Genomic DNA, 21,132 nt, shown 5'->3' on the forward strand with positions numbered 1-21,132 from the left:
CAGTCCCCTTATTTTTCAAGAGAGCTTCCAGATCAAAATCTACGTGAAATGTATGAGTGTTGGTCCAATATATCACTTTTTTTAAGGATAGAGCCTCAAATATCACTATCAGAGAAAATGAACTCAAATATCACTTTGCTGAAAACTCGAGAACTCGTGCAAGTGAAAATAGTCTCAGAAGTGAAGTTGAAGAAACAGAAGGTTACTTGGCTAACTACAAAGCATTAGCAAAAACTGTTATTAGTTATTTTCTTGAAATGATAGAAAATGTAATGAAAGAGTACTATCATTGTAATGCTGTTAACACAACACGATCCACGTATTCTTCTTCCTACGACCTTGAGATTTTTGGAAAGTTGGTAACTTAATATGCTAATCACAGAGTTTAAGTAAAAGGACCTGTTAACAGAAGGATGATGTACATTATTCCTTGCATCGCGTAAATAATGTTAAATTTTGGGGGAAAATTCAAGCCTTCATCAATTCATTCTTCATTCTTCATTGCTGCTCTCCTGTCTTGTAGCTTGAATCTTGTGATAGCTGCATCAAATTCATTATAATGTATGCTGAACTCCGCGTTTTCATATTCACCAACGATGCCAGAACTCCTTTCAAGATTAAGATGTTTCTCAAAATGTTGTTCATCTTCACTTGATGCACAATGCTTATCTTCCAAAGCCTTGAGTTGATCTATAAGGGACATTCTTTCCTCATCAATGCTTCCAAATTGATCCCGGAAATATAGAACATCTTTAACTGGGGTATTGAGGCATCCATTTCCTTGATGACCATAAGACTTATTTTCTTCCTTGTTTAAATCAATGGATATCTCATCACTGTCCTCTTCAGTGCAGCATGAGACAGATGAAAATCCGATTTTTGCACTTTCATCCATGCTTCTTTGTAGCATAACCATGTTCTCTTTGGCCTCATAATCCAGCAACTTTTCCCTGCAAACCTCCAATTCTTTCTCTAACCACTGCCTTTCGCTATCCATCTTCACCATTAGGTCATTCATTAGTTGCATTGCTTCTTGATCATATTCCGACTTCTCCTCCATCATTCTTTGATAATGTGAGGCCTCCATTTGCATAGCTGCCTTCTCCTCTTGCAGTCTATTAATCATGGCCATAGTTTGGCTGGCAGCTACTGCTGAAGCATTTCTTTCCTCTTCTAGTTCTGCATATACAACATTTAAAGCCTTCCTCTCGGCTCTCAGTGTCGAGTTTAGGCTTTCAACAGTCATGACTTCATCATCAAACTCATTTATAACACTCCCTTCCAAAGATTCATCAGCCTCGGAGTCTTTTCTCTGATGGAAAAGCGATGTTTTGTCTACATGAGAATGACCATTTGATGAATTAGGCCTTTCACAAAAATTTTCATCCTCATTTCCATTAATCTCAAAATATACTGATGATTGACTGTTTATGTTGTGATCATTTAACTCGATCATGAAGGTACTCAGATCAACTGTTTCTTGGGAATCTGTCTCGGAACCTAATAACCAGGAAAACAAAATTAAAACACAAAACTTTATATATAGATAAGAATACAATGCAAAGCGGATGCTAGTGTTACCATGTTCGTAATGTGCATGGAAACTAGTACAACTTGCAGATGTTTCTGCATGTAAACAGTGATTGTCTTCAGTATAAGCGTCTTCAGTTGAATTGAGATCAGGAATCTCTGCTCCGATTGAGACCTCTGTATCAGTGTCACTCATCATGAATGTTGATAAGTCTTCAGTAGCTGTTCCTGGTACAATATCGTATTCAAATTTTATGAATTTAGAGGAAAGAAAAACAGAATAAGAATGTAAGTTAATTTTGAGATTAGTTACCAATTGGGACATCCTGGTCTCCTCCTTCCATATCTGCTAACGCAACTTCTGTACATGTTGGGGCTTCCTTTTCAGCTTGATAGAGTTGCATTTCCGATCCTTCTTCAGAAACTGCACATTTTGAATGATTAACACTACTAAAAATCTGGTGCAGCACAGTCAGATACAAAGACCTTTTTAAATGAAGAACATAAAGTCTAAATCACCTGCAAGAAAGTATGGTGCAGTGTCTTGGACATTAATCTGGATAATTTGTTCATGTACTAAATCGCCATCTTGAGGTGGCACAAGTAAATAATTCTCAGCAAACTCAGTTTCCTCAGTATTTTCTTGATCAGAAACAACTGGAGCTGCAAAAACATCTTCATATACCAGGGGGGCTTCCAGACAATCACTATTTTTCTCATGATCTTCAACACCGTACTTGGTATCATTATCTGCAGTTGTTGAACCTATCGATTCAACTGGAACCAGTTGCTGGCCAGTACCGTCAATTAAGAATTCCAAATGCTGCTGCAGAATTTCAAAAGATGCATCTTTTTCGCGACTTTGTTGATGCACAATTTCATCAGAACTTGGATCATTCATAGTAATGCCAAAAACTTCTTCATTCAATTCAATATCTCCTTCTAAAACTCCATCTACACTAGATAACATCAGCTTCTCAAGCTTGCCTTTAAATCCATGATCATCACCATTAAAATGTGCAATAACGAAATCTATTCCATAAAAATCTGATTTCTCATCATTCTTACCATAATACTGATTTTCACTTTTTTCTGTAATCAAGTTTTTCTCTTGAATATCATACTTGAAATGATTCCAATTCGAAGGTTTGATCGGAACATAAGGAGCGTAAATTTGCCTCTCAAAGATCACACCGCAACAAGAACATAGCCCCTCCACACCATTCTTAATAACCATATCATCATCATTAAGAATCACTCCAGTTGCTTTCACCCATTGAACAAAGTTGAACTTCAGTGAAAAACCACAAAAGTCCTGCCTTGAGGACGAGCAATCCTCACACATACTCTGACAATCAGCCAACTTCTGATGAGCTGAACAGTAACCCAACTTCGAAACCTCCTCACTATGGGCTTCACAGAGATGATCTCTATGTAAATTACTGCATCTTCTTGGCTCAATCAAGTGATCAACACGAGAACACCAAAAACATGGTGGCTTTAGGCCAAAGTAGCTGGCAAACTTGACGATCATATATTGAAAGAGCGCGTTAAGCAGGAGGAGAATTATAAGAGCCCATTCAAGACCTGCAAACACAAGAGCATGCTTGATTTTTGTTGAGCTTCTATGCAACATAGTGGCAAATTTGTTAGCATCCATGTATGGTTCTGGTTTTAGTATATTTATGAAAGAAACAGAAGAAAAAGAGACTGGAAAAGAGCCAATGTTGACAATGAAAATGATAGCAAAGATGAATTCTTTAGACTACTTTGAGAAATGTCTGCAGTTCTAAGGAGTGACAGAGAAATAAGGCTCAGAGCTTTAAAAATAGATGGAAGTTAACTGAGTGTTAAAAGTGAATCAGTGAAGAAGGTTTCTTTTTATTTAATTTTCCACCAATCATTCCATTCTTCGCGATTTTTTCCCATATTTTCACGGGTCATTAAACATTTTTAGGATGATTAGACCAGCACTAACTTACCAATTCAAGTACGGAAGTACTACTGCACCCTCTAAAAAATTTTTAGGCCGATTATACCAGCACTAACTTGCCAATTCAAGTGCGGAATTACTAATGCACTCTCTAAAAAAATTGAATTTAAGCGTGTTTGGGTCAGAGTAATATATAAGAACCGAGCCTAGAAGTCATTGGTCAGATATTTAGCAGATCCCCGGAACTTTTTTTTGGATCAAATTTGTGAGATTAAAGTGATGGTGAGGGTCATCTTTGGATCCAAACACCTTTTGATCATTGAATCCTCACCCCTCTCCACACTGTTTTTTTCATGGAGCATAAAAAATGAGGGCCCCACTATAACAATATATTGACTAGATGGTCCACAACAAAGTAAGGTAAGGCTTGAGGACCCCATTAGGAATGCTAGATGCTGGACCTCATCATACATGTCCTTGAATATTTTTCCTTTTCTGATTATCAAGTGATTAGTGTGAATTCTTGTACGAAATTTAGAAGTTTTATAATTACATTATTTTCAACCAAGGGAGGGGATACGAAAGCCGAACTTATTTTCGACCCAAGGGAGGGGATATGAAAGCCGAACTCGAGTTTTGTTCACGGGTGTCCTTCACCGCATATGACATATTGGATTATCGTATCAAGTTCGAATTTAATTTCTATTTTGTACTGACGTTTTCTAGAAATAACTTTTGCGACAGGTAAGAATTCTAAGGTCGATGAGCCTTTTCTTTTCACAAGTGTCGTGGTCCTTACGGACTTCATGGGTACCATGATTAGCCACAAAGTTGCCATTTAATTAGAAGAATTCCCTATGATTGAGCAACTTTGATAGCTGAAGATGATTACATTCTTCCCCATACTAAAGTTTAAGAAGATGCGATCGGAAAGTGAAAACTTGCGATCGGAAAGTGAAAACTTTGGAAAATATACCGATACCCGAAAATGAGCGATGTATGATCATTTCCGCTCACATTAATAATAATAAAACCCATCTGTCTGTCCAATTAAATTCAGTCAACTGTCTTTACTCTACTCAAATACTTGTAAGAATGAAATACAGTATTGATGAAGCCACGAGTAACATTCTTAATGATATTTATGTATTAAAATCACATTAATCTACCTCGAATCCAGATGCTTAATGTTTACATTAACACATCAAACCCTCAAGAAAAAATTATCCAAACTAAAAACTTTGATTTTACATAATCAACTACGAAACCCTCTGCTTTGAACAATCCTACACCAACAATATTACTCTCCGGTCCAAAGTGTCTACGTTAGTAAGAAATGGGCAAGAAATCACGTTATACATCAAGACTTTCTTATTCACGTCAGGCCGGAGTTCAATAAAGAATGATTGGTTAAAACTGATTACAGAGTAATTAACAGCAAGTAATAATACCTTTAGTTGTGAAATGCTACAAATAACGCTCAAACTAACCAAAAAAAAAAGAGACAAATATCGTGGAATACTATAAAATCCACCAACCTCAAAAAACTCTCCACACCTTCAAATACATCAAAACTTCATTACAGGAGGCCCGTGCTGCCAAAAGGATTGCTTGTTGGCTGGTGTGCACCATTATTGACTGGGAATGCTCCGAACCCTGCATCGAGGAAAGGATTTTGTTGACCCATCATCAAATCTGGTTGCTGTTGGGGATGTGAATATGTAGGTTGTTGGTAAGGGCCAAATGGATTGGCTTGATACTGAGGCACTGCTGACATCTGAACTGCAGCAGGAGCTGTATTGTTTGATATAGCAAACGGATCTGATGATTCAAATGGGTTGGGGGCTGGCGACCCATATACTGGTTGCTGAGAGGCTCTGTAAGCTCCTTCATCGTACAAGCTATTCAGAGTGAGGGAATCCAATCCACCACCCTGGTACATGTCAATTGATAAACCAGTTAAAAAAATACGGATGTGATCATAGTAATTCAGTTGGAATCCACATACAAGAAATGACACAACATTGCAATCCATCACAACTATTTCTTCTCAATAAATGTAACAAGAAAATGTTGATGCGGAGTGCTGACTATTGACCTAAACTTTTCTTTGTGGTCAAGAATCACCCAAAAATATACAAGTACCAAAACTTTTTGCTATTTCGGACCGTCTGCCATTCATGTTATAATGATGAGTAGAGAGAACAATATGAAGACAGAATTTACCAGTTGCCTGTCCTGAACTGAGGATATGTCGCTACTCGGGGTGTTAACCAATGCCAGCTCCCATCCAGTAGGATCAAAATCTTTAGTTTGCAGAGGAGCAGATGTATTACCTGTGTGTGCATGTACCGAATGTCACACATTAAGCAGTTAAAAGGCCATATACATTCGAGGAAGATAAACTAGGATGGACAGCAAGAGGAAGCCAATATAATATTAAATTACCAGATGGAACAATAGCCAGTGCCAATGCATTGCTTTCCTCTATCGCTGATGCAATAGGTGTGGTGTTTTGTGACGTAGCATTAAATCCCTAACCCAGAAAAGAATTAAAAAGTGAGATATGACAACACAAAAAGGTGGACCAGGTGAGGTTATGCTATTGAACATTGCCAGATAACACATGAGAAGGGTAAATGTTTACCAACAGATCTTCAGAATCGAAGTTATTTGCAGGAGGGGGTGCAGTGATTGGGGAGGATTCTTCAACTGATGAGACAGCCACTATATCCAGACCCGGGGGCTTGGATTCATTATTAGGTGATGGTGTTCCTTCAGAAGGTGAAGCATCATCCCCTTCTGGTTTATATGTCAATTGAAGTCTCTCTGGAAATTCCTGGTTAAGAATTAATTATCTGTTATGAGTGTTTGAAAGTAAATGGAAACACAATCTATCAAAGCCAGTAATAAGCAAACTTTATGCATCTCCGCTACTGCTACTGCTCAAATAGACAAACTCACCAATGGCACTGCTGGAACATTGACCATTCTCGGTGCTTCTCTAATATACTCTTCCATGGTCACCAAAAAAGACTGTGGGGGCTGAAAAGGGGAAAATTGAGAGTCAATATAGTCACATGTACAGTCACAGCATCATATAAACCTTAAAGCATCATTCTTTTTATTTTAGGCAGATTACTACGATTTCTGGTAAAGCTCATAATTATATTTCAACACAGTGTGGTCTACCTCTCTCAAAACAGGGAACTGGAAATTTCTAGCAAGCTCCAGACCTTTACAAACTTCATAAAATTCTGACAGACTAGATGCCTGCACACAGTTAGGTAAATATAATTGCCATCTAATTTAGTAGAAAGCGATGATAAGAGTGAAGAGGATTGGGCAATTTCACAATCCAGTATATTACCTGCTGACCAGCTCTCTTATAAATATCTAATGCTTTTATAGCTTCATGTCTTGCCATCTCAAAAAACTGAAACAAAATTGGGCTTCTAAGCGAAGAGAAATAAATAAGACATGATTCAACATGCCACTTGCAGAGCATATAGATTTTCAAAAATAGTCAAAATCAGTTCACCTTATCGATGAGATTTATTATTCCATCATTTATGGAACAATATATCTTGAAGCTCTCTTTGAGTACCTGAAATTACCACAATACAGTTTAGATACATAGGCTCCAAGCTGAATTATTTTTCAAGTCATTCAGCACACACTATCAATGAATTCAACACACACTTTGTGTACTCCTCATTTTGGAGACAAAATTCAGGACCTTTCACATCTTACTCATATTAGACCTCACACGCAGCTCATATTATACATGGATAATCATAGTTAGAACTTCAAAAAATGTTGAATACAGATTAAAAAAATTCACGAACCAGAGCCAGCGCATACTGTATTACGTAATTGTTTACAGCTGCTCCTTCGGGCTGCAAAATGACAACAAGGATCTACATAAGCATCAAGAGGATAATCTGTTCTTTGGTATATGGAAAGGATATGCAATGAAGTTGCAGAAAGCAAGAAAAGCAAGAAATTACCCGACAGCCAATAAGTCGAAAGAGTAATTGCTGTAAAGCTGGCAACTGCTCCAACAATTGTTCACTATCCAACTCCCTAGTTCTACTGTACCCCTGCAGAGAGAAAAATATATATATAAATATATGCAAATCTGCAAAAATATTCTCTCCTGTATAAGTAAAAGATAATTAAACAACCGAATTGATACCAAAACATAATTGGACTTGAAATTTCATTATTCTATGTTATACTCTTAATATCACTACCAAACAAAACACATAGTTTGACTCTACATGGTTGCTTATGCTGTATCCTCTGGTCTCTGGAGCCAAACATATTGCATGCATGCCAACATCAAAATTTTACTCTAACATGACAAAAAGAAATATTATTGTGGATTTTCGATTAATCTCAGTGGTCAATACAGTCACCAATTAATATCAACTAACAGTACAGTTCCAAGCATAGTGATATCCACTTTGTGCTTAAAGTCTCCTTCCAATACAGTGTTACCAATTTCGGGTAGTAATGTATCCGAAAAATCATTAACTACTGTTCAAACTTAGGTATCTAACTTCTACACACTAGAGCTTTTTTCATAATATGTAATGATACATAATCCATGTATACCTTCTCCTGCCCTTGGACAGATTTCGGAAGCCGTTCTGCTTCTATATCATACTTCAGAATCCTAAAGCATTCAAGTCGTTCTTCCAAAAAATGTCCATATGTACGTACCCAAGCTGAACAGTCCCAAGCTAGAAAAAAAATTGCAAAAAAAGTCAATATAATTAACTTATGAGATGTGCAAGTGATCTTAAGTTCACAAGGAAAAGACTATTTCCAACCGATGATATGTGAGCATTTAGAAGTACTAACCAACTGGACTGGAATCATCTTTAAAGTTGGACAATTGGAGAATATGTCCTCTCTGCTGAAAATTCAAAAGTTCTTCCCTAAAAGTGGGATCTCCTTCCCTCAGGGCCCGATGTATAACTATAAGTGTTTTTAGAGCCACCTGTTGAACAAGACGCAGAGAGATATATAACTATTCTGATTGATAGCTAAGTAAGACTAGTAAAGTTAAAGCATTCTATCACATCCGAGTTCATAAAGCCCATTCCTTGTACTACTGCCTAATCAAAATTTAAGCTTATTTGGCATTTTGTGCTCATTCATATTTCAAAAATTAGGAACCACAACAAACCCCGATTACAATCCAACATATACATTATGGCGTAATAAATACACTATACTGGTTAATATAGTTTTACCCATAGAGGTGACCAGGATATACCAATTTTTTTCTCATTCCTCATATCACTTGACCTAACTGAGTTTAATATAATTCTAATATATTCTAATATCTATACGTAAATATTCACCTCTCCCCCCAAATTTTTTTTTTTTAAATTATATATCAGTGATCTATAAAATAGAAAAAATTGGCAAGGACTCATAACCTTCCAAACTAGTATAGTCAAAATTTGGCCAACTACTTGTTTTCTTTAAAAAAATTTGGGTCAAAGTTGGTCAAAAGTCAGGAAAATAAGTTTTTGGCGGTATAGTGGGTGTTTCGGTGGGGCTTTTAAGCCCCGCTTCTGAAATTTTAAGTTAGAAGCACTTATTCGTATCGTTTGTGTAAAAAGTCGAGAAGCACTTATAAAAATCTAGGATTCCTACCTTTTATTTCATGACTTCTACTTTTTTCCCAAACACTTTAATCACTTATAAGTCTTAACTAACTTCCAACTTCTACTTCACATTTTTTAATTTAAGCAAGAAGCACTTGTTTTAAGCTCACCCAAACGGCCCCTATTAATCCCCCTTATATCTATTATCTTACAAATGATGTCAACATAACTAAAACACATGATCTTTTCATTTGTACAAAATGTGCAGTCATACTCACGGTCCTCTGACTTTATACTTCTACCATTTATATACTCTCGACGAATTCAAACATGTACAGACACATACACTGACACAAAAAACTGATCAAATGCAGAATCCTCTCAGATCATAAACATTTTAGCCAAAACCCATACTTTACTTGATTCAGCCAAACAAGTCCAACAAAATTCAACAAAAAACAGCACAATCACCAAAATTTAAACTTTATGAATAAGAATCAGAAAAAGACATACAGTCCAATTATGGGTCTTGGCTAATCGTCTAGCAAGAGCATGTAAGCAATACGCAACATCAGCCCGAGGCCTAATTGCTGAAGTCGAGATCAAAATTTCTGCAAAAACATCCATAAAAATCCCATCTTCAAAAGTCAAGAAACAAAACTTTCAAAAAATCAAATGGATCAAGAGAAAAGGATCTGACTAACTTCTTAGATGCCTTTCTTTAGGTGGGCACTCCACATGGTTTGTAGCTTTCACAATTGCAACATCCACTTCCTAATTGAACACAATCACACACAATTACATCCAAATCAAATGCTCAGAGAGAGGGAGAGGGAGAGCGAGAGAAGGGGGGAGAGAGAGAGAGATGGGGAGAGGGAGAGAGAGAGGGAGGGAGAGAGAGAGAGAGAGAGAGACCTTGAAATCACTATTGAGCTGGGCTAAGCCAACTTTGGTCTGATCTTTAAGAGCGCCATAAGCTTTTCTCCAAGCAGGAACACTCCCCATCTCTCAATTGACCACCACTATGTCCTTCCTGTATCTATATATCACTACCCCTGTATCTATATCTACACAAGAGACAGGAGTACTATATTATGGCCGATAAGATCGGAAGTGCCCTCTCTCTCTAGAAGTTGAGTTGGGTTTTTCAATACTCTCTCTCTAGATCGTCAATTTTGGTGGAGAAGATTTATTACAGAATCAAATGGGCCGTTTCTGTTCATTTTCGTTTCTTTTAGTGATGAATAATAATTAAAGAAGTCCTTTTTTGTTAAAGAGTTGCTGGCAAGTGGCAGCTGGCTGTCCATTCATACTGGTGTCTGTATGTTTCCACCATTTATTTCTCAATTCTCAATCAATATTTTTATATTTTATTAATTATTCAGGTTATAGTAGGTATATATTTCATTATTATAAATTATAAGAATTATTATATATTTTCGATTCTGTAAAAAATGAAAATCAGACTTAACTGGGAGAGACACTCAATAAAATTTAAATAAAATAATTGAAAATCTAATTTATTCAGCGAATTATGAAATAGAATCATCGACTTTTAGAATAATGTTTAGATATATAATTTTTTGATCATAATTTATCAAATTTGCGATTGTTAATAAATTTTGGAGCGGACGAAAATCTGACTTGTAGAAATTTTGGAGAAAATAAGAAGACTGCTTTTCTTTAAAGAAGAGTATGAACTATGAAGTAGTATCATCTAAGTTTATACACAACTAAACCAAACAAATTCTTTAAAACATCACTAGAAACAGGACTTTTGTTGGTTATAACAACTGTATCTAGGTTTACTAAAAAAGTTCTCCAGCTTTTGAGTATTGAGAAGCTATGTAGATCACATAGTTTAATGGATACGTGAGCAGTGACACAACTCTGAAAAAACCCGACAAGTTTCGATAAACTAAATTATCATGATTAATATCAAAATTTTCCCCGATTTCGTTCAAATATATTAATTAATTATCGATTTCAAAATTGACTTGGTTTGATTAACGATTTAAAAATAATATCAATTTAATCATCAAAAAATTAAAATTTTTATATCAAGTCTAGTCGGTGACAGATGATTTACTTGATACAAAATTCTAAATTTATACTAAATTTAGACAATTCAAAATTAAATTATATTTTTTTAAAAAATAAATGATGAGTTAATATTTATTACAAAATATATATTAACCAAACAATTTGATCTTTATTGAGTAAAATACTAATAACATACATGTGGAGATGTGATAGTTGGTTTAGACATGGCCATGCAATTATGATAACTTATTAGCTCACCAAGAAGCACAAATTGCTTCCTTCTTATTAGCTGTCAACTTGTGGTTTAAACAAAAGCATTAGGTTAAATTTAGTTGGAGATAGTCAAATGGGATGGTTGGCTACAGATTAGCAGTAGAATCAAAGCCGTTTACCCAACCAATGCCGAATTTATATACTCCCAAAAATAATTTCATCCTAATTTCAACACGATCCTGTTACTCAGTGGCGGACGCAGAATTTTTATTGACCGGTTCATGTATATATGATCTTCGAAACTAAGATACTGAAGAACAAACCAGAATTTCGAGAAATAATCTTCTGGTATTGCAAATAATGATACAAATTGGACCGAGATAGCGCCTTAGAGGTGCTGCAGCTAAGCATTTCATCATTCCTGTGATTTGATGGACTTGGAGGGGAATGTTGATTATTTCAGAGTAGTTGCATGAATTCTGATGCATTTCTTGTACTACAGAATCCAGTCATCAAGAATTGGAGTGGCGAAGGGGAGTTTTACGAAACCTGCAGCTACTAGGAAGGAGATGATCCACACTGGTAGAATCAATAGGAATACGGTCTTCAGAATGTTTTTCCCTGTAAAAAAGACTCATCTGTTTGTTAACTTTTTCATTAATATTTTTTCCAGATTTAATGGAGTGATATATATAAGTGAATATAGTGGCTTAAATGAGTTTCCGTGGACATTGAGTAGTCTGTTGATAGTTTTTGATGAGAAAGATGACGAAACATATCATCAGCTTGAACAAGTCTTCTAAACACAAAATGGTCACAGCTAAACTACGCAAAACTACAAATCTAACAATTTGTGTTATCCTAAGGCTAATAATCGAATGATCAATCAAGCAAAGAGATTTCGAAAAAATAAAAAACGATTCATAAATGCATAGACAGTAAGATTCAAATGAACAAAATAAAGTAAAAGAAGAGTACCAGCAGAGCGAGAGGATGGGCCTTCAGTTTTCTCAAGAATCCACTCTCCAGTCTCGCGGAGCTTCTTCTCCACGGAACTTTCACTCTCACCAATTGAATTCGACAAAATTGTATCAAACAGTGTTTTCTGTTCCATATCACTGATTTTATTTTTTTTTAATTCAGCAACAATTAGAATTCACAAACAAAACCATAACATTAACAGGAAGTATAGTTTGCAGAGATAACTTTTTGTTTACCCATCAGTGTCTCTGTCTCTGAAAACACCTGCACCAATGGCTCGTTCGATTTCAGCCACAGAAGGCTTTTTCTGCAGTGGTTGTGAGGATGAGGTTGGTATCCTAGCCTTTCGTGTTCTACGTATCGAACCAGCAGGAGAAGAAGAGTCCTCACTGCTGCTGTTGCTACTATTGTTGTCAGGGAGGGAGCAGAGAACTGGAGATTTCGCGACAGGGAAGGTTATGGGGACACTGATACAGCTAATGCTGCTGAACATCTTCATCTTCTTCCTACAACAGAAAGATAAGCAGCTAATGCTGCTTCATTAGTTTCTGTTAAGTACCTGTAACTGTTTTTCAACTGTATTTTTGCGCCAAGAAAATATCTGAATCACAAAGAGACCTTATTTTGCTCTCTGGGATAAGATAAGCTTACACATTTCGTACCAACTGTATTTAGCTTTATAATGTTTTTTCTTACAGATTTTCTAGATTTTCTAGTGTGCATCATGAACATGCTAACGACCATTTTTTAGTTACGTCATAGATTTTATATTAACTCCAATCTCATTAATAATTTTTAATCCCGAGAAAGCTTCACAGCCCTTTTATAAATTCTGACCGTAGAGTTTTAATTAAGTTTTAAATAAAAAGGAAAGAGTAAAAAATAAACACACACACATGCATGTACCATTAGAATTACAGAAGGCTTGTAAAACAGAACTTTTTAACTCATTCTGATTAATAATACTTCCCTACAAAATTAATAGTAGCACAGATAACAGGTTCTACAATGATATGAACTTATGATGAAGGTAAGGTTCTGAGTAAATGAAGAGCTCGTGTCCATTGTGGTCTCTGTGAGAGTACAATTCTCCTCAATACAGGCACTGCTCCGGCAGCAAGAATAGCTGAGTGATTCTCACTGTCCATACTCAGATTGTATAAAATCGCGAGACCAGCTTCCGCAGCCCTGTCCGTGCCTTCTTCGATTAGCTTTACCAGTGGAAAGATTCCTCCTTCTATAGCGACTGCTCTTGAGGAATTAACCACCCCTTCGGAAATTATTCTGTTAAGTTCTATAACAGAAGCTTCTTGGATTTCTGGAGAAAATGAGTTTTTAATTTGTTGTATTAATCTTGGCACTGTTTCATACAGTGTTACTTCCCTGTTTATAGGATCTTCAAAGCCTGGGAAGGGACCTGAGAGGGAACTGAGTTTAACCAGGCAAGCAGCAACCCAATCTTTGTTGTGCAGGGGAATAGAAGAGCGGAGGATTTCGCGGAGCTGTTTCGTGAAATGAAGGGAATTTATGGATTGGCAGAATCTATCACTGTCGAGCAGTCTTGTTAACAATCGAGAGGCGGCTGAAATTGCATGACCAGCTTCTTCGACTTCCAACGCATGTAGTTCCGGCTGCTGATGGTCAAAGTTAGATTCAATTCCTGCCATATCATAAATCCAAAAGTATCGGTAAATTTATAATAGAATAAAGCAGGTAAGAAAAAACATTCAGCATTCATACAACATCCAGGGACGACAAACAAACATGATTAAACTTTTTATAGCTTTTTTTAAGCTTAAATGTCAAGTATCTCGAGTTTTCGCAGAAATTTATACTACACCTAAAACTGAACAACTCAAATGGATCAAAAGTTTTTCCTTTGTCACCTTCCATCTTTGGTGTCAGTTTAAAACTTCAAATGTAGCTTTTAGTACACAATTAAATCATTTGTTATATTTGAATTGTTTCGTTGGCTTCATACTTGAATTTATATAAATAAAAAAAAAAGGATAAGAGAAGCAAAATGTAATCTAGACACCTTACCTTTCAATATGCTTTGTTTAAAAACCGCATCCAGACCAGATGCAATATCCACCGAGGTGATTTTCTCCATGCATGACTGATCAACTGCCATAAACTCAAAAATAGAGGCTGCTTTTCGTTGCGAAACCGGGGCTGACGTCTTCAGGATCTCAACAAGGCAAACAAGAAAAGCAGAATCTGATGTATACTCCACATGGATGTTTTGCGAGCTGTGAACAAATTTTGTCGTTCATTACAAGTCTCATTCAACAGAAAAGAGTTATCAATGTTATGAACATTCATCTTTAAGTCACATCCACGAGGACAATGATTTTCGTGTCAAAATATAGCAACACAAAAAATCAACATAGTGACTGGACCTTTATACCTGACGTAGAATATTCCACAAACCTAATCAAATTCACAGCAACAAAGAGATGCTACAAAATGCAATGCATCACCAGAGCTAACATATTGTTTACTGTAAGATTATGTAATTACATGACTAGTGAATGTCACAATTTAGCCTATTGAACTACAAAGATTACCATCTAAAATGTCCTTAATAAGCATATTAAGATTATATAAGAGAACAACTGACACTAGCATCTCCGCTTTACCAACGTGGTTTTTTTTGTTTCTTCCATGTCTTTCATCCCATATTTTCTGCTTACAGATTTTTCTCCATTAGCCTGGTCCCGAACCATCTCATTGAAGCCATAATATTGCCAGCAGGTATATTACTTCACAGCAGATACTTTATACAAGTGATGCCACATTAAGAAGGCCCGGAGAGACTAGGAGAGACGATGAATTCAGTTATAGAATACTGTGGAGAAACTAGAGAAAAGAATAAATGGGAGGAGATAATTTATTTGTCTTTTTGCAGGCAAATAATGATTTTCATTCTTCCATGAATGAAGAACATCAGAAATTGGCAAAATCAATGAACAGTCAATACTTGTTATCCACAACTATTTACTATTCTCTTCATATTTTCTTCAATCATCAAGTTAATAACGTCTTCTCTTCCGTTCAAGCAACCCATATATGACATTAGGGGGTCCATCAAATGGATTACAACATTTTGTTTTGGATTGTTAAATGTCATACATTGTGATGTACGCACCACAAGTATTGATTAAAATAAAAAACAAGGCCCCTTAACTAAAATAACATTGCATTTCAGATACCACAACATGATAAGAATAGTAAATTAGCTAATCGTACATACAGATGCAGAACTCCATTGATGGGTAAAGTGTACTGAGATAAGAAAAAGTTTCAATGTAAACCTTTTAGTTGATCTCGAAACTCCAATCTCATCTACATTTTGAGCTGATTCAATATTTTCTTTTGCATCTACCCTCTTTGATCCATTAACAGGTCCATCATAAAACTGAAAGACGGGAGAAAAAGTAGGCAAAATGGAAAGATTAGAGCATGGAAATGGTAAAAGAGAAATGAGGATATTAACTGTAAAATATCACAGCTCCTCACCTTAAATTTCATTTCTCTGCTTGGATCCAATATCCGATTAAGAATATTCAGTATCTGCATTGTTATATCATTTAGGTTCAATAGTCCTCAAAACTGTAAAACCTGGATCTGCAAGGAAGAAGGGAAAATGAAAGTTGTAATACCATATCTGCCCCTTTCCCAGGGATCTCAGAGTTCTTCAAAGAATTAATCAATGGATACAAAACACCTTCTGCTTCTATTCTCTGGCAAACATTATTGCTGCATAAAAGAGAGAGATGATGTATAATAAGTAGAAGCTGAAGCATCTCGCATACTAGTTGACTTGATGTACTTCCAAATGCTCATATCTGCCATTAAATCCTAGAATATATTTTTGACACTTTAAGACTGCAGAGAATGCCACATATTTGAGTTAATTTTGAACGGTTTTGCTCTGTACAATATGACAAATCTTGCTGTCTTACTACCTAAACCACTGTTAAGCGGGACTGAGAGCATTCCGTTCACGTGTTTCACTAAATTATGAAAGCTTTTTGCACAATTATGTACAAAACACACAAGCAGAAACCTTCCTCTACAGACAGCTTGGAAACATATCAGATTGCTGCATTGGCAAGCGAATATACTCTCTCTTCCTCCACATTTTCATATTAAAAGGTATTTAGATTAATACACCTTGTAGAAGCATCAACTTAAAGTCTTGTGTAGGAAAAAATGTTTAGCAGTAGATCTTGAGAGGAAAACTAGTAACTGCTTTTGTTCAGGTCAAGTGAATAGTTATTTATATTGCAGAGTTAATAATTTGGACTTGGGTAAGAAACTTCAGTTTCAATTTTCTCATTACAGTCGGTTAAAAAACAAAAGTTTGGATTCCAGAACACGTCACTCTGTAGGACAAAATTAACACCCACCTACGAATATTCAATAAATTAGGGAATCTTGAAAGTGCATAACTAACCTCAAAGACAGCCTATCCAAAGCACTAATAGCAGCCAACCGAACAATGACATTATGATGACCCACCAACTGAATCAGATGTTTAACAGCTCCAGCTTCTTTGAACGAGACCCTCATATGCTCACTGATAGATGCATCAGCAATAGCCTCGGCAGCTCTAGCAACAGCAGACTCATCTTCTAATGTAAGTATCAAAGTCAACCGAGCAACACCATCCATCCATGGCAAAATAGTGATCCGCCTATCAGAAGAGGATTCACCATTAAATATCTGCTGATCTTCTAATTCAATAGCCCCAATACGGGCAAGAAAGTGTTGCTGTGTTCTTCCAACTATAGCATTCATTTTTGCTTCTTCCAAGTCAGAATTCTTGTCCTGGACATTTAATCCAAGAAGTAATTCAGATGCACCAAATCTTGAAGGACCCTTTGAACTCTGTTTTATCTCTGTACCATCAGGCAAAGAAGGCCAAGAATGCAAAGCTGGTCTAAAGGACTTGTAGGCAGCTGTGCCAATCAGAGGAACTATAACTAAACCCTCCTCCACAACTAGTATTTTGTAAAAGTCATCTTTTGCAAGTTCAAGCAAAACATTTTTGGCTTCTTTTCTAATGACCTTAGAGCCTTCAGCATCAGTCGTTAAGAGTTTCGCCTGCACCCATTAACTACGACAGTCAATCCAAAACAGTTTGATGTTCAGACACCAAAAGTTGCAAGAACTTCACACTCACTATAAGGTTATTATTATTAAAATTAAATAAAGCACCAAAAGATTTCAAACTCTGTAAATATACATATATGCAATGACCAAACCCTGATATACTACAATGAGAAAAGTGTATAATTTACAATGCAGGATACAAAAATTGAGGGGTCGAAAGGCCTATCTAAAACCCTGCTGTCAAGGCAAATTTTTTACCAGGAATTGACCAAACTAAACCCGACTTATTAGTATAAAATACAGACAAGACTTAGTGACTTAATGATGTTGGCTAATACAGGGACAGACATCCTACAAACCATATTAAGCCAAACTAAGTTAATCCTAGCAAGTTAAATTGAGGGAAACAAGGCGAGCATTATTCATATTGTAAAAAGAAATATTAAAAAACTTCGAAATATTCCACACCGATATACTGCCGAAAGAACCACATACCATTTATCCAAGATCAAACATAATACAGACAACATAACTTGCTACAATTTGATAAATACTAGGCTACCATTACAAGGCTGAAACAAATCCAACTACCTCAATCCTATTTGAAGCTCGCATATAGCTCTAGTTTTTATCAATGACAAAAATAATATGAATAAGCTAAGGAGATCATAAAAAGTTTTTAAGTGCCCTAAAGCTAAAAGGAAAGATGATCTAATAACTATGACACAGTTTACCAATAAAATAGCTTTCATTCATTTATAGTTCCAAATTTATTATAATTCTTCATAACTTAAACAAGATGGAAAAAGTTAGAGAAGAAAGAACATGTGCTTGCTAAGTTCCTGTTGTCAGAAGCGAAAGCTCACCAATTTTGGGATTACACCTGCTTCAACCATAATCTTGTGACTGGATTGACTTAACGCTAAGTTAGCCAGAACTCCTCCAGCTGCTTCCACCACTTTAATGTCTTCATCCTCTAATAACTTAATAAGTATAGGAAGGAGATCAGAGTGCACAATTTTTGACCGAAACTTCTCATCAACAGACAAGTTGCACAATGTAAACAAACTCTGCTCCTTCACCTGCATAGGCAATGACAAGGTCATCTATAGTTTTTCCTCCAAATATAACCTAAAGATAAAATCAAGTAATACAGCTCTCCCCTACATCAGAAACCAAGGAAGACCGCCTAAGCAAGCCAAATATCTCCTCTATCGCTCCACTTTCACCTACGAGGTCTCTATAAGCATTAACTGCAGATATCGTTCTCAAAAGACCTGCAGCTGCCTCGCATGTACTAGTGGACTCTGATTTCAAGAGATTTACAACAAGATTAATGGAACCACGGAAACGCATGATAGCATCAATGAATTGTTTCCCTCCGAGTGAATACTTCCAAAGGGCAACAACGGCTTGGTCTCTGTCTAATGGATCATTGTCCAACCCAAGCATCCGAACAAACAAAGCAACATATTCATCACCAGAAGTAGATGGGCTGATTGTTGATGCCTTTATATCCTGAAATAGAAAAGATATGATGCTCAATCAGGGACTAGTTTGTAGCAAAAAGAATCAACAGTCAACCTTGAAGAACGAATGTTTTACATAGGTATAGTTTAGAGGAAAAAAAGAGAGATCAAGACAGCTGCTAAGAGCTACAGTCCAAATTTCTTCAATCATATTTATGCAAGAGAAAACGAATCCATCTTTATTATGCATGTACCACCAGCTGACTTGATTAGAGAAAACACTAACATACACTTGCATTTACTAAACTTTCTCCAATACAACTAACTCCAAGTGCCAGATATTCTAAATACTTACTTTCCTCAACACTGGAAAACAAATATGCAAGTGAGAAGAGGCAGAACCAAGCAAAATTAGATAAAAACATATGTCATCTTGACAAAAATTATCTATGAATGATCAGAGCTTGTGAATATGATATGTCAGCTTTGGCTATACTTGACAATCTCCCTAGCATCGAAAGATAAATTCACTAGCACCGTCTTTCACCAACACAGAATGTAATGTAAGAGTAATGCAATATAGACATCAACAAAATACTTGAAGAATTTCATGTACAATCCCCCCACCCCCATAAACATATCACGTGCATATTACAGTATCTCCATCATCCACTACATAAAAGCAGAAAGAAACAAAAAAAGAATGTTATGCATCAAAGAACATCTACACTAATGTTGTATATTATACTTATTTTTTATTTTTGGGTAACGTCAATTATAAGAAACTCAGAAAACATAAATACTCGCGCACACATCTATCTCCACTACACCAACTGTCAAGAAATTATAACTTAACCTGACCATTCAACATTTCTCAGCAATATTGATTATTTTTATTTTTATTTCCTATCAATCGTAATTTAAGAAATTTAAATACCACAAACACATCAGCCTCCATGTACCAAATGTCAAGAACTTATAACTTAACTTCCCCATTTCTCATCAGTATGTAAAATCACGGTATTATAATTCTAATATAATGCAATTATAACATAAAATCAACAAGCAGTAAGCACAACACACACACACAGAGGTATAGAGAGAGATGGGAGAGGGAGGGAGGGGGAGAGAGAGCGGGAGGGAGAGGGAGAGAGGGGGAGGGAGGGGGGGGGGGAGGGAGAGAGAGAGAGAGAGAGAGAGAGAGAGAGAGAGCTTACAGAAGAAGTAGAAGCATCAATTTTATCCCCACCACCATCACTACAAGCCCTGGTCAGTACTTTAAAACCAGTAGAATTGATTTTTACCAAAGGCTTCAAATGGGTTGCCAAGAAAAATGAAGAGCTTCTTGTTGTCAAGATTCTTGAGGGTGTTCTAAAGGTGAAAACTTGAGCATGGGTCTGCAAACTTTGATTGGGAAGGTTGAAGGTAAAACGGGCTGCAAGTGATAAGGCCATCACATCAATTGCAGAATCTTTTGGGCAGAGAAGAAAAACAAATAGAAATATAGAAATAGATACAGCACAATCACTACTCTTCTTTGGTGTTCAAGGGAAGGAACATAGTTGTGTTAAAATTTCTTGGTTTCAGATGGCTTGAGAAGTGGACTGACCAGTGACCGGAGTAGTTTATCGGGTGTTCACTGTTTACATTGTAGTTTCATTTGTTTTTGTAAACCTGTTTTTTCAGGAAAAAATAAGCTAATTGACTATTCTAATAATTTTGATTTATTGAAAATATATTATTAATTTATTAATTTAATGATTATATTTTTGACTAAAAACTTTTGATATATTCGAAAAATCTTCGATAATTTTTTTGATAAATCCTGAATCGATAGATTAACTAATCAATTCTGATCTCAATTTTTGCGATAAAAGGTTTATAAAAATATAAAATATTTTTATTATTTATTAAAAGAACGGGAATACCTATTTCCTTGAAAAAAAAGTCGTTTAATATGATAAATATCTTTTGTTAAACAAGATATTGTTTTGATTATATCTTATGTTGATTAATGTGGGGAGAAAATAAATCGTTTACTATGATAAATACTTTTTGTTAAACAAGATATTGTTTTGATTATATCTTATAGCAGTTTAGATTTAGATTTACTTGAAGCCATTTTAATTACGATATATAAAGTTTCAGTCCATAAAGTGGAAAATTGCTTCCTCAGTCCAAGTCAACAGGCCACCTTCAACATGTCTATCATCTCATA

General features: G+C 35.9%; 4 protein-coding genes across 5 annotated transcripts; all 4 read right to left on the reverse strand.

The window, feature by feature from the left end:
- Positions 1–224: 224 nt before the first annotated feature.
- LOC108197699 (myosin-binding protein 2) lies at positions 225–3,388 on the reverse strand. Of its 2 annotated transcripts, none has more exons than XM_064082398.1 (4): positions 2,050–3,388; positions 1,844–1,954; positions 1,582–1,752; positions 225–1,500 (listed from the first exon to the last, which is right to left on the reverse strand). In XM_064082398.1, exons 1-4 carry the CDS (start codon positions 3,188–3,190, stop codon positions 485–487), a joined length of 2,439 nt encoding a protein of 812 aa, XP_063938468.1. In that variant the 5' UTR covers positions 3,191–3,388; the 3' UTR covers positions 225–484. The 2 variants fall into 2 exon arrangements, with proteins under 2 accessions (XP_063938468.1, XP_017220877.1); XM_017365388.2 differs by having other exon boundaries at positions 1,582–1,758.
- A 1,428-nt stretch (positions 3,389–4,816) lies between these two features.
- LOC108199927 (putative clathrin assembly protein At2g01600) lies at positions 4,817–10,367 on the reverse strand. Its single transcript, XM_017367950.2, has 15 exons — positions 10,003–10,367; positions 9,792–9,861; positions 9,601–9,698; positions 8,333–8,471; positions 8,084–8,211; positions 7,474–7,566; positions 7,312–7,362; positions 7,005–7,070; positions 6,834–6,899; positions 6,656–6,736; positions 6,428–6,508; positions 6,111–6,302; positions 5,912–5,999; positions 5,690–5,799; positions 4,817–5,396 (listed from the first exon to the last, which is right to left on the reverse strand). Exons 1-15 carry the CDS (start codon positions 10,090–10,092, stop codon positions 5,043–5,045), a joined length of 1,707 nt encoding a protein of 568 aa, XP_017223439.1. The 5' UTR covers positions 10,093–10,367; the 3' UTR covers positions 4,817–5,042.
- A 1,206-nt stretch (positions 10,368–11,573) lies between these two features.
- Positions 11,574–12,995, reverse strand: LOC108198736 (probable NAD(P)H dehydrogenase subunit CRR3, chloroplastic). Its single transcript, XM_017366514.2, has 3 exons — positions 12,561–12,995; positions 12,322–12,461; positions 11,574–11,964 (listed from the first exon to the last, which is right to left on the reverse strand). Exons 1-3 carry the CDS (start codon positions 12,821–12,823, stop codon positions 11,840–11,842), a joined length of 528 nt encoding a protein of 175 aa, XP_017222003.1. The 5' UTR covers positions 12,824–12,995; the 3' UTR covers positions 11,574–11,839.
- Positions 12,996–13,200: 205 nt separating this feature from the next.
- Positions 13,201–20,588, reverse strand: LOC108199786 (uncharacterized). The gene is made up of 9 exons (XM_017367759.2): positions 20,132–20,588; positions 18,613–18,963; positions 18,312–18,527; positions 16,787–17,436; positions 15,990–16,086; positions 15,847–15,900; positions 15,642–15,745; positions 14,368–14,576; positions 13,201–13,984 (listed from the first exon to the last, which is right to left on the reverse strand). The coding sequence occupies exons 1-9, from the start codon at positions 20,366–20,368 to the stop codon at positions 13,344–13,346; spliced, it is 2,559 nt and encodes an 852-aa protein (XP_017223248.1). The 5' UTR covers positions 20,369–20,588; the 3' UTR covers positions 13,201–13,343.
- Between the last annotated feature and the right edge of the window lie 544 nt (positions 20,589–21,132).

Source organism: Daucus carota, chromosome 8 (assembly GCF_001625215.2).
Source record: "Daucus carota subsp. sativus chromosome 8, DH1 v3.0, whole genome shotgun sequence".
Lineage (NCBI taxonomy): Eukaryota > Viridiplantae > Streptophyta > Magnoliopsida > Apiales > Apiaceae > Daucus > Daucus carota.

What these genes read in the sequence shown, in the direction of transcription:
- LOC108197699 (XM_017365388.2), bottom strand. Translation starts at nt 3,190, where the DNA reads ATGGATGCTAACAAATTTGCCACTATGTTGCATAGAAGCTCAACAAAA. An exon ending in TGCACCATACTTTCTTGCAG is followed by an intron (nt 1,955 to 2,049) that starts GTGATTTAGACT and finishes CAAAATGTGCAG; the next exon opens with TTTCTGAAGAAGGATCGGAA. An exon ending in CCATGCACATTACGAACATG is followed by an intron (nt 1,501 to 1,581) that starts GTAACACTAGCA and finishes CCTGGTTATTAG; the next exon opens with GTTCCGAGACAGATTCCCAA.
- LOC108199927 (XM_017367950.2), bottom strand. Translation starts at nt 10,092, where the DNA reads ATGGGGAGTGTTCCTGCTTGGAGAAAAGCTTATGGCGCTCTTAAAGAT. An exon ending in ATAAGAGAGCTGGTCAGCAG is followed by an intron (nt 6,737 to 6,833) that starts GTAATATACTGG and finishes AACTGTGTGCAG; the next exon opens with GCATCTAGTCTGTCAGAATT. An exon ending in CAGTTCAGGACAGGCAACTG is followed by an intron (nt 5,397 to 5,689) that starts GTAAATTCTGTC and finishes GACATGTACCAG; the next exon opens with GGTGGTGGATTGGATTCCCT.
- LOC108198736 (XM_017366514.2), bottom strand. Translation starts at nt 12,823, where the DNA reads ATGAAGATGTTCAGCAGCATTAGCTGTATCAGTGTCCCCATAACCTTC. An exon ending in AGAGACAGAGACACTGATGG is followed by an intron (nt 12,462 to 12,560) that starts GTAAACAAAAAG and finishes AAATAAAATCAG; the next exon opens with TGATATGGAACAGAAAACAC. An exon ending in CCCATCCTCTCGCTCTGCTG is followed by an intron (nt 11,965 to 12,321) that starts GTACTCTTCTTT and finishes TCTTTTTTACAG; the next exon opens with GGAAAAACATTCTGAAGACC.
- LOC108199786 (XM_017367759.2), bottom strand. Translation starts at nt 20,368, where the DNA reads ATGGCCTTATCACTTGCAGCCCGTTTTACCTTCAACCTTCCCAATCAA. An exon ending in TTGGATAGGCTGTCTTTGAG is followed by an intron (nt 16,087 to 16,786) that starts GTTAGTTATGCA and finishes TCTTTTATGCAG; the next exon opens with CAATAATGTTTGCCAGAGAA. An exon ending in CTGGGAAAGGGGCAGATATG is followed by an intron (nt 15,901 to 15,989) that starts GTATTACAACTT and finishes ATAACAATGCAG; the next exon opens with ATACTGAATATTCTTAATCG.